Source organism: Polistes fuscatus, unplaced genomic scaffold (genome assembly GCF_010416935.1).
Source record: "Polistes fuscatus isolate 324 unplaced genomic scaffold, CU_Pfus_HIC Scaffold9, whole genome shotgun sequence".
Taxonomy (NCBI): Eukaryota; Metazoa; Arthropoda; class Insecta; order Hymenoptera; family Vespidae; genus Polistes; species Polistes fuscatus.
Window position 1 is genome coordinate 1434238 of NW_025113173.1, and position 11384 is coordinate 1445621.

At 28.2% G+C, this 11384-nt stretch overlaps 3 protein-coding genes across 4 annotated transcripts; 2 read left to right on the forward strand and 1 right to left on the reverse strand.

Moving 5' to 3' along the window:
• Positions 1-935: 935 nt before the first annotated feature.
• LOC122525823 (zinc finger protein 511) lies at positions 936-2482 on the reverse strand. Its single transcript, XM_043648816.1, has 3 exons — positions 2168-2482; positions 1844-2045; positions 936-1767 (listed from the first exon to the last, which is right to left on the reverse strand). Exons 1-3 carry the CDS (start codon positions 2302-2304, stop codon positions 1288-1290), a joined length of 819 nt encoding a protein of 272 aa, XP_043504751.1. The 5' UTR covers positions 2305-2482; the 3' UTR covers positions 936-1287.
• A 328-nt stretch (positions 2483-2810) lies between these two features.
• Positions 2811-5847, forward strand: LOC122525410 (kanadaptin). The gene is made up of 6 exons (XM_043648184.1): positions 2811-3828; positions 3911-4212; positions 4287-4429; positions 4534-4694; positions 4778-5146; positions 5240-5847. The coding sequence occupies exons 1-6, from the start codon at positions 3001-3003 to the stop codon at positions 5663-5665; spliced, it is 2229 nt and encodes a 742-aa protein (XP_043504119.1). The 5' UTR covers positions 2811-3000; the 3' UTR covers positions 5666-5847.
• A 203-nt stretch (positions 5848-6050) lies between these two features.
• LOC122525411 (protein DDI1 homolog 2) lies at positions 6051-9516 on the forward strand. 2 transcript variants are annotated; one of them, XM_043648186.1, is made up of 7 exons: positions 6051-6386; positions 6462-6642; positions 7440-7700; positions 7775-8029; positions 8340-8645; positions 8738-8857; positions 9007-9516. In XM_043648186.1, the coding sequence occupies exons 1-7, from the start codon at positions 6381-6383 to the stop codon at positions 9225-9227; spliced, it is 1350 nt and encodes a 449-aa protein (XP_043504121.1). In that variant the 5' UTR covers positions 6051-6380; the 3' UTR covers positions 9228-9516. The 2 variants fall into 2 exon arrangements, with proteins under 2 accessions (XP_043504121.1, XP_043504120.1); XM_043648185.1 differs by having other exon boundaries at positions 6051-6642.
• Positions 9517-11384: the final 1868 nt, after the last annotated feature.

Below are 11384 nucleotides of genomic sequence, written 5' to 3' on the forward strand. Positions count from 1 at the left end.
CAACAAGTTAAGCGCTGTAAAATATTCGCGATATTTTTATTAATTTTATATATTTAATATACTTGTGAATTTTATTATTTTTGTCTTCTTATGTCAAATAATTTGTCTAATTTTATATCAACTTTTTGTACATCTTCTTATAATTCATATTTGCTTAATTATCACATTTTATATAATTGATCAGTATATTTTAGAATCCAATTACTCGCTAAAGACAAAATTTTGTGTACTATCAATTAATCTATAAAAACGACATGTAAATAAAATTCAAATTGAAGAATTATTGCAATAAACAGTTAAACTTCCAATTATTTATGTAAATATTGTTTGACTGTAATAAATATACATGTATATATATGTATACATATATATATATATATATATATATATATTATATAATTTTGTATATATATATATATATGTATATAGATACATATATATATACAAAATTATCTTTTAATATATTTACGTAATATATATATATATATACATATACATGTGTGTGAACTTGATATATAACTGTGTACTTAATATATAACTGTGTACTTAATATATAACTGTGTATTAAATACTATATAAATATTATATGATAATAGTTACGTTATTTTACACATATAAAAAATAACTCTTAACCAGCTAATTAGCTTATCACAAATCTTAATTAAGATTTGTGACGATGTTCAATTATACGGAAAAGATATTATAGATAATGAAACTCTAATGAAATATAAATAATTATCATAAAAATACTGTATATATATAGTGTGAACAAAGTAAAACAAACTCGTCCAACTAAACCTAACGCTACACGACTAATATATATATATATATATATATAAATATTTTTTAAACTATATACCAAGCACATCTTCCAAAAGTTATTTCACAAGAAAATATTTACATTACAAAACTTATAGTCGGAAACAATCAAGATATTGATGTTTGACTTGCAAAACGCTATTATATATTGTACCTTGCTTTACTCAATTATCATTCAACAACAGCAGATAAATTTCTAACTAATCATTCTTTTAACTAATTAATTTTTTTGATTTTTTTTTCCATATCCAAACTATATATTTGAATTAAGTACACGATGAATGAATGTGTGTATTAATAATAAAATTATAAATTTTATATAAAAATAATACAATCATTTGATTAGAACTTAATTCAATATTACAACAGCTACATATACTGTCTTTAACGAGTATACTCATTATTACTTTGTATTTTGACAATACAATTTAAGTGCACACTTTTTAAAGAGGTCACCATAGGTACTGGTTAATCGGGTAGAGATTGCGCTATGTCTGACATACATTCTGCTTCAAGAACATTCCTTTCTTTACTTTGGTTTTTACTAAGAGTCCTTGCATAAGATTTTTCTACTTGTCTAGGTACAAACATTAAAGATGCATTTTTATCAATATCAGTAAACGTTGTAGAAGAAGAAGAAGCGGCACAAGTTGCAGTAGGCTTTTCAAAGTTACTTATTCTGGAAGTTTTATCAAACGTTTTAGTTTTTTGATTCTTATTTAATTGAATTTTCTTTTTCTTTTTCTTTTCATCTTTTTTATCTACAATATCAATATCCATTTTATTAGTGGAATCTACGTCCATTTTGTTATTGGAATTTTCTTCTTTTTTGTGATATGACATATCGAAGCGACAATTTTTTGGATATTTATGTACATTGATACAGTGTTCCCGTCTTTCATTTGAATTATTGAACTTCATGTTACATTGAGAAACATAACACTGATACTAAAAAGAAAAATAATATGTAATATTAATCATCATATTAGAAAATATATGTATAAGATATACAAAATATAATTACCATTGGTTGTTTTTCTGATAATAGCTTGAAAAATGTATCGTGCGTTTCTTGGATATGAATTTCTAATAATCTAGGATTTGGTTTAATCCTTTTACACTCCAAGCAAATATATCGGTGGCAAGAATTATAATGCATTTCAAAGTCCAATAATGTTTTAAATATTTCTGCACATTGTGAGTTGGGACAAGGAAAATCTTTTATACTGAAACAATCCACAACCATTAATGTTAATCAATGTAATATTTTACTTACTAATTTTGTGTGTTTTGTATATGACCCTATTTTTACCACCCTGTTTATATATTTAACATATGTATATATTACATGTCATGGCATAAATCTTCATCATCTTCAGCTATAACTCCTTTCCTTTGAAATATCTTGCAACTTTTATAAGTTTCATCAAAAAAGGAATCATCTATAGGTCTCACACCAACTCCAATGCTTTTTAGAAATTCCATAGTAATAAATATAAATTTCAAGTAAAAATTATTAATAAATATGAATGATAATAACTAAAGATATATTTATTGCAAATGTGATAAATAATTCAGTTAAAACTTTTCAAATCTCTTAAAACTTCTTCTTTAACGTAACCTCACAATCAAAATCAAAACATTTGTATACTTAATCATTTATTTACAAACAATCATATAACAAGAACGCTACTGTGATTGGCTCATTTCTCGATGGTATGCAGGCAGTTGCACATTATTGAACATAGGTGGTGTAATACTACTATGATTGGCTTGTTGCTTATTTTTCTATGGTATACCGTTAGTTAGCATCAGTGAGCATAGATAGCGCAGTAATCGAAAAAACGGTAAAAGTAAAAAACAAGTACACGAATAAGTATACAACATTGCGTTATTGTCAAAGGAAAATAAAAAAATCTTTGTGACATTGATACAATAATATTGAAACAAAATTCTCGATTTATTTAAAAATATAACTCATATATTTTATATTAATGTATAAATGTAATAATATATATAACAGTGTATGTATCAAGAGCCTTAAAAATATTTATTCTAACGAAGTAATTATTGTCAAAGTGAACAATTCAAATTGAATGTTATCAACCTAGTGATTATTATTTAATTAAAGGATAAACAATAAAAATTTTGTTATAATTGAAAATAAATAAAGATAGAGTTATGGAAGACACAGATAAAGAATCGTCCAAAAATAATTTAGATGATAACGAAAACGATAATAAAAATGATTTACAAGAAAAGGTTAGTCCAGAATTGTTGGATAAAGAAGACGCAATTGAAAATATGGATGAAAAAGAAACGATGGCCTCTTCAGAAATAAATGAAAAAGTTAATGATCGCCCTATTAAAATAGAATTTAAAAAACCAACCATTATGATTGGACCAAAGCGTGGAAAACGTAAGATTTTATCATTTCCTAGTTCAGCTACTTCAACTAAAGTTCAACAAGAGATCGAATCAAATAATGAAGAATCAGATGCACCTTTGGATACAGTTACATCAAATACAAATCAGATAAAATCGTCGTTGGATGACAAACAGACTATTTGTTCCAAAGCTCACAAATCATTAACTTTGAAGTATGACGAACCTAGTTGGGGTGGAATACCTGAGGATGAATATAAATTGGAAGTATTGAAATCTGGCGTTATTGTTCAAACTATCGATTTAACTAGCAAAAGTTATCACGTTGTTGGAAGGTTACCTAATTGCGATATTTCTCTTGCGCATCCAACTATTTCAAGGTTTCACGCAATAATCCAATATAGAGGAATAGAAGATGAAAATAATTCTAAAGGATTATATGTATATGATCTAGGAAGTACGCATGGTACTTTTTGGAATGGTAATCGTGTACCTCCTAATGCTTACGTGAGATTGCATGATAGTCACATTATTAAATTTGGTTGTAGTGCACGTAAATATATAGTACAAGCACTTCACGAAAGTAAAGAGGAAGAATCTGAATTATCTTACACGGAATTAAGGGTATGAAGTTGTTGTAAATTGATATTTAACAAATATTTTTATTATTTTTTCATCTGACCAATATTTTTATTATCTTTTTTAGGAAAAAAGAATGCTAGATTTACAAGAACGTGAGAAAATGAAGGCAGCACAACGTTCACAAATGATAGAAGAAGAAAGATTGAAAAAAGAAGAAGAAGAAAATGAAGGTATTGATTGGGGTATGGGTGAAGATGCTGACGAAGAAACGGATTTAACAGAAAATCCATATGCTGCTACAAATAATGAAGAATTATATCTTAACGATCCGAAGAAAAGTTTGAGAGGATGGTTCGAACGTGAAGGATATGATTTGCAATATCACACTGAAGAAAGAGGATTTGCACAATTTCTTTGTTGGGTCGAGTACGTATTTTATAACACTTTTTATATAAATCTACATTAAAATTATATTAATTTATTAAACAATGTTCTATTAGTTTGCCTATCGAAAGTATTGCTGGTCATACAGTGAGAGCTGAAGCACTTGTTAAGGGGAAAAAAAAAGAATGCGTTATTCAATGCGCTTTAGAGGCTTGTAAAATTTTAGATAGATATGGATTACTTAGGCAAGCGACTCATGGTACGTTATCAAAAGTTTTTATTTCGTACATTTTCACATTTAAAAAAATATCTATAAAAAAATTATTATATTATAATTTCTATATAAATATTATATATATATAGAAAGCAAAAAGAGGAAAGTAAGAAACTGGGAAGAAGATGATTATTATAGTTCAGACGAAGATAATTTCCTCGATAGGACTGGTTCTATAGAAAAGAAACGTCAACAAAGAATGAGATTAGCAGGAAAATTGGAACCGCAAAAGGATACATACGATTCATTGGTATTATTTAAACATATTTTATTTCACATAAGATATATGTTTTAATTATCTCTAATTCAATTAATTATATATTTTTGGAAAAGGTGGAAAAGCATGATACAGTTGTAAAACAGATTACCGATTTGGTTGAATGCATGAGGAAGTCGCAAAAGTTTGAAAGTGAATCTTCAAAGAATGAAAAAGACACAGAAGAAGATGCGTTAGATGCTTTTATGTCATCTTTAAATGTGACTATTTTGACTAAAGCTGATAAGCGTAAAATGAAAGTCAAATTACAAGATTTACGACAAGAAGAAGCTAAATTGATAAAATTATTAAATCCTTTGCGACCAACTAATTTGCCACCTTTAAGCATTCACATAGTACCTTTAAATGAAGCACAAAAATCAAGTGAAATGTTTGATAATGATGTAAAAATGAATCAAAAAACAAATTATCAAACTTCAAAAGATGTAAGCAATATTTCTTTGTATCAATCATTTACTGATTAGTTTTTAAGTTGTAATAAATTATTATTTTACGTAACAATGTGTGAAATTTTACAGGAAACAACTGTCGTGGATCCTACAAATATTTTGCAATCCAAGCAAAATAATATTAATATTGTAGAAGAAGAAGAAGAATTAAGGAAAAATAGTAAAGAAGAAGATAGTTCAGAAATTTGTGATGACAAGAGTTCAAATAATATAGAATCTCTTGAAGACACATCCCAGACACAAATAAGTACCACAGAAACGGAAGATAATTTACCTAAAGTGGAAAATGTAAGCGTTGAAACAAAAATTTTACCCAAAATTGTTACTAGCATTCCTCCAAGCGATCAATCGTCTACGAAAACATCCAAAGTTACTAAAACAGTAAAAGAAACTTATGATAAGGACGTATACAACGAGAATTATTCAACCTGGGTTCCACCACAAAATCAAAGTGGAGACGGAAAGACAAGTTTAAATGATAAATACGGTTATTAAATTTTCTTTATTCATTTTTTGGAAATGAATTTTGCCTACAAAAGGCATTGATATATCACTGGAGATGTTAATTGCTCCGTTGTCGAGTAACCTGAGGGAGTGACTTAGGATCGTTAAGGGTTAAACCGTATACATAAGAAACTTTTTTGTATAATATTGTAAATATAATCTTTCTTATATAATTCTTTTGAATTTGATTTATTGATTAAGTAGCCTTTCTAGTAAGATAGGACATGGGACTAATTTTAAATGTCGCGCCATTTTAATCGCGACGTTGCCAACGATTTTCGATTAATTCATAATCGAGAATGTACAATCGAAATTCGATAGAATAAACGAATCGATTGTTTTCATCGATTATAATATCGACTCTCGAGAAAGTGGAGTCGCGTGTTTTTGCTGAGCTGGATTGTGTTTACATCCTAGAAAACTGTTTATCACTCCGTCCTCCCCTCCCTTAATCCGAATCACAAGCAGTGTGGTGGCTATACACACGTATATTTATACATATAGATAAATATATTTTTTTTGGAAAATTGTTAGCTTTAAACGCTCCGGGTTTCCCTTTCTTTTGAATTTTAATATTACCTCCCAGACTTTTCTTATTTTTTGATCGTACTTTTGGTCGCGAGTAAGCACCGAGAGAGAGAGAAAGTGAGATAGACGTCTGAACGCGTTCGAAAAGAAGAAAGGAAGCAGCTTGCTTGTTAGAAAAATGAAGGTGACGGTAACAACCCTAAGCGACGATATCTTCGTCTTAGATGTAAGTGAAGATCTCGAATTAGAGAACTTTAAGGCCTTCTGCGAAATCGAAAGCGGCGTACCGGCCCACGAAATCGTCATTGCATTCAACGGCCTACCATTAATGGACGATAAGAAGTCTCTTAAGGACCATGGCATTCGTGATGGTGACGCTGTTATTCTCCAACACATGCATCAGAGTGGCACGGACTTGAACATTAACCCCTTTAACGGAGGTCAGCATATAAACGCTAATTGACCGTGTTCCGACATGAGGTTAGCCTCTCGATTTCAGTTTTTGAATCTTTTGCATACGTTAATACGTTTATCAAAGAAATCGAGAAATTTCTGTTCTCTCTCTCTCTCTTTCTTTCTTTCTTTCTTTCTTTCTCTTTTTTAGATTTTTTTTCCTTCTATTTTGAGTTAGTATATAGTCTGTGTGTATTTATGAGCCGTTCGCAGACCAAAAGTATTAACTCCACTTGAAAAATAATTTTCAATGTTTTTACCAAAGCGCTTGATCAATAAGTTAACATTTTATATTTCAAATATATATTTCTTTAATACATTGAATTTTATCACATTGGTCATGGATAATCAGAGCTCGTTTTCATGATGGTCATCTCAGCTCAAATATTTAAATAATTAATTTCAAATGAATATCGATAATTAAAATATTTTTAACATTATATCTAATTGGAGTATACTAGGAACTAAAAAATATACTATCTAAGAATTAAAAATTGTAATTAAACTATTATGTATTGTATTACAAAATTTCTATTGCACTAATTGCATTATTCTCTTGTGACTCTCTTAGAGTGTCATGCAAATCTGGTGTAGCAGTTAACACGTTAATAATTTAGTTTAATAAATATAACTTCTCCAATTTGCTCTAATTTTTGTGTGGAGTTGATTGATATGGTAAATGAGCGATTCATATATCTTCGTTAAAGTTGTAGAATTTTTAATTATAATTAGGTAATCTGTAGCAAATGGAATGATAATTGAATTTAAAAATTCGTTGTTTCAGTTATTCCTACATTGGACTTCAGTTCCATCAGAGTACCAGGAACATCGAACAATAGGCAAATTCCAATTCCAATTCCAACTCCAGCTCCAATTCCAACTCCAGCTCCAATTTCAAATAGTGCTGCACATAGAGTACAAAATCCACGTAGCGAAGATGATCCATCCATGATAAGAGATATGTTCTTGGCAAATCCAGACCAGCTGGCTCTGCTTAAGCAAAATAATCCTAGACTAGCGGATGCCCTGTTGTCTGGTAATTTAGGTAAATATAACATATTCGTATCAGTTTTCATTTCTTCTTCGAACGGTACATAAATAAAAGTTAAACAATTGTAGATAGATTTTCTACTGTATTGAGGGAACAAATCAAGGTCAGAGAAGAACGCCAAGTGCAAAGATTAAGAATGATGAATGCAGATCCGCTAGATACCGAAGCACAAAGACTGATTGCAGAAGAAATTCGGCAGAAAAACATTGAAGCTAATATGGAAGCAGCTATGGAATATAATCCTGAAACATTTGGCACTGTTGTTATGTTGTATATTAATTGCAAAGTTAACGGATTTCCTGTTAAAGCATTTATCGACTCAGGTATACTTTTAATATTTTAGTTGGATAACGAACTAAATGTATAAATATCTAAAAGAAAAAAGTATGCATCTCTGTGAGCGTTTTTTGCTTGAATTTATTTTTAAATTTCTCTCACTCGATTTACTGGATATCTATTTTTAAATCGTACTGCCTTGAGTCATCTTGTGGATCCTTCTTGCATTTTCACTGTCCGACTTTTCTTCAGTTAATTTTAGATTTATTTATTGTAGATATTTTGTATAATTTGAACAAGATTATATACTAATAGTTTTTAAGACATTAACGTTAGAAATATTATTTATGTAATTAGGTGCACAAACAACGATAATGTCTGCAGCTTGTGCCGAACGATGTCACATTATGCGTCTAGTTGATACTAGATGGGCTGGAGTAGCTAAGGGTGTTGGTGTTCAGCGCATCATTGGACGAATTCATATGGTTCAAATTCAAATTGGCAATGACCATCTTACAACATCCTTTAGCGTACTCGAAGAACAAAGGATGGATATGTTACTCGGTTTAGACATGTTGAAAAGGCACCAATGTTGTATAGACCTAAAGTCAAATTTATTGAAGATAGGAACTACAGGAACTGAGACTTCATTTTTAGCAGAAGGTTAAACTATGATTGATTACTTAGTGAACAGAAGATCTTTCACATTGGGATATGATTTAATTTATTATTTATTGTTAAATATTTTTCTACAGGCGATTTACCAGAGTGTGCAAGATTAAGTGGTAATAGCGATGAATCATTGGATGATAGAGATCTACACAGGGCTTTAGAAGATAGTACAAGAGAAGCAAAAAAGCAAAGACAGCTACATGGTAATCATATATACACGTATATACATATAATATATAATAGTAAATTTTTAATAATAATAATCTTGAAATTTGTTTAAAAGCAAAAAATTATATTCTTTCAATAGCATCTGAAATAAATAATAATGTTAATACGATAATGTTATTTATAGAAAGCCAAGGTCACAACAATTCGGTTGGTGCATCTTCATCCAACAGACTGGCTACATTAGAGACTACCATTTTTTTACACGATCCGTTTAATGAAGCGACAGTAAAAGAAATTGAAGCATTAGGTTTCGGTAGAGCTCAAGTAATTAGCGAGTTGCGCAGGTTTAATGGCGATAAAGCACAAGCTACAGCAGCATTGTTTGCAAAATCCTTAAAATTCTAATGGTGAAAGCTATCATATACATTATTTAGCAATAGTATAAAAATCTGTGAATAATAAGAAAAAACTGGATTAAGACGACATTGCGATGACATGTAGCAAAGTTTATACCTGTAAATTTATACCTGTTTTTACATAGCAATTTTCCATAAAGTTCGTTATACTTATTGACTAAAACTAATGACATTGCAAAAGATAATCTTTTAGAACGTTCTATATAACAGGCTGATAAAATACTTAATCAATTTATGTTTATTAAGTTTAATGCATAAACGTATATTTAAACCTAAAATATAAAGGGAAAAAAATTATAAGATTTTATACAAGCGATGAAAAGATATTAATATTGAAATGAGTTAATTCCTAATGCAGTAAAAAGTTAAAAAGTGCTTTTCATGATAATTTATATTATAGTTTAGATGTTTGTAAGTAAAAAAAAAAAACAATGATGCTTATAAAATATACAAATAATTCATCTCAAGTATTATAAAAACTTTGATAATTCATATTTTTATTAAAAACAAAATTTTGTGTCTGGTAATTTCTTTTAAAACAATTATGAAAGTTATAATATAATAATATGCCGAGCGATGCTTTTAAAATATAATACTACCTGAATAAATCAATTATTATTAATGATACAAAAAAATATGTCGAACAAAATTAATTTGGTTTCGAGAGTGGCATGATTTTATGTTAATAATTTTTTTATGTTTGCGTAGGTGGATGCGTGGGGATCATATAGATTTTATGGCATTCAATATGTTAATTTTTTGCAAACGCGATATATACAGTGACTCGGTTTATCGCTTTATATTTATGAGAGATAAATATGTATTGGTATACTATATTAAACAGTATTATATTTTCATAAAAGTAAACCTTGATTTTCACTCGTCAGCCGGCTTTTTTTGCAAAGTGTTAAAACGCATCTACAGAGAATTATGACTGTCAAAATCATTTAAGATCGTTAAATATCAAATGCAATGGAAGTTACTTTATTCATGAAAAATCCTCTATATATATCCACCTATAAAGAAAATTATTCACATGAGATTATACCTAACACGAGAGTATAAAATTAATAATTAGAAATTTTCGTCTGATATTATTTTCAATTACCAATAACAATCTAGTTATATATATATATTTTTTTTGTTTTCACACATATTTATCATCTCTTTTTTTTGGGGGGTGGGGGAGGAATGTTTAATGATTATCAGGAATAAATAAGATATTTTTCAAGAAATTTTTCTAAATTTTTAAGAATATTTTTTTTATTAATTTGATTATTGCAATACTTATTATAATCATGTGATTTCGTAGTCACATATTCGTGCATAAATACTTTTAGCTCCGATGTAAAAATTATGCATCATGTTGTCTAATCTCTGATTAACAAACGGTAAATTTTTTTTTATAAAATTTATTTGTTTCGCGTTATAACCATTTTATTACAGTCACAAAAAATATTCGGACTATAGAGGGTGAAATAATATTTATTACTTAACGAATTTGACCAAAATCGTATTTTTTTATATAAAACAATTTAATCCAATCGAGCGCACAGATTAATTTTTTTAGTTTTTATATATTTCTCTAATAAAATCATATTGTTTTATTTTTTCTCCAATTATTAACATATTAATAATCATAATTAGTTGAACACGTTTACATGATAAATTTTCTATTACTCTGAATTAAAAAATAATATTAGAAAAAAAACGTCGTTAATATTCTAAACAATTCAATATAATCATGTTAATTGGGGAATTATTTTGGAATTTTCAAATAATTGGGAAAATATTCTGATAATATTGTTAGCTTTTATACCTCATAATTACATTTTAAGCTTTATGTAGCAATATCATTTATTATTCGTAAGAATATAATATATCTTTTATTACTCTCTCCATTTTACAGGTTTCATTCAACTTTTTTACAAAAACCTTCTCACGCAAATCCTATATTTTTTAAGAAATCACGTTTTTTACTGTACATATAATTAAATATGTATAAATTTTCAAATTCTATCTTTAAATGCTTTCAATTGTGATATTTCGTTCCTTTATCTCTCATTTTATCTTATTTTTCTCGGTTTGTTACTAATATAAAAGTATAATATGCGAGAAAAATACAAGTATAATATGCAAATGAAAA

Coding starts and splice junctions, on each gene's coding strand:
- LOC122525823 (XM_043648816.1), bottom strand. CDS start 2,304: ATGGAATTTCTAAAAAGCATTGGAGTTGGTGTGAGACCTATAGATGAT. Junction 2,046..2,167: donor GAAGATTTATGCCATGACAT/GTAATATATACA, acceptor GGATTGTTTCAG/TATAAAAGATTTTCCTTGTC. Junction 1,768..1,843: donor TATCAGAAAAACAACCAATG/GTAATTATATTT, acceptor TTTTCTTTTTAG/TATCAGTGTTATGTTTCTCA.
- LOC122525410 (XM_043648184.1), top strand. CDS start 3,001: ATGGAAGACACAGATAAAGAATCGTCCAAAAATAATTTAGATGATAAC. Junction 4,213..4,286: donor CAATTTCTTTGTTGGGTCGA/GTACGTATTTTA, acceptor ATGTTCTATTAG/TTTGCCTATCGAAAGTATTG. Junction 4,695..4,777: donor AGGATACATACGATTCATTG/GTATTATTTAAA, acceptor TTTTTGGAAAAG/GTGGAAAAGCATGATACAGT.
- LOC122525411 (XM_043648185.1), top strand. CDS start 6,381: ATGAAGGTGACGGTAACAACCCTAAGCGACGATATCTTCGTCTTAGAT. Junction 6,643..7,439: donor CATTAACCCCTTTAACGGAG/GTCAGCATATAA, acceptor TCGTTGTTTCAG/TTATTCCTACATTGGACTTC. Junction 7,701..7,774: donor CCTGTTGTCTGGTAATTTAG/GTAAATATAACA, acceptor AAACAATTGTAG/ATAGATTTTCTACTGTATTG.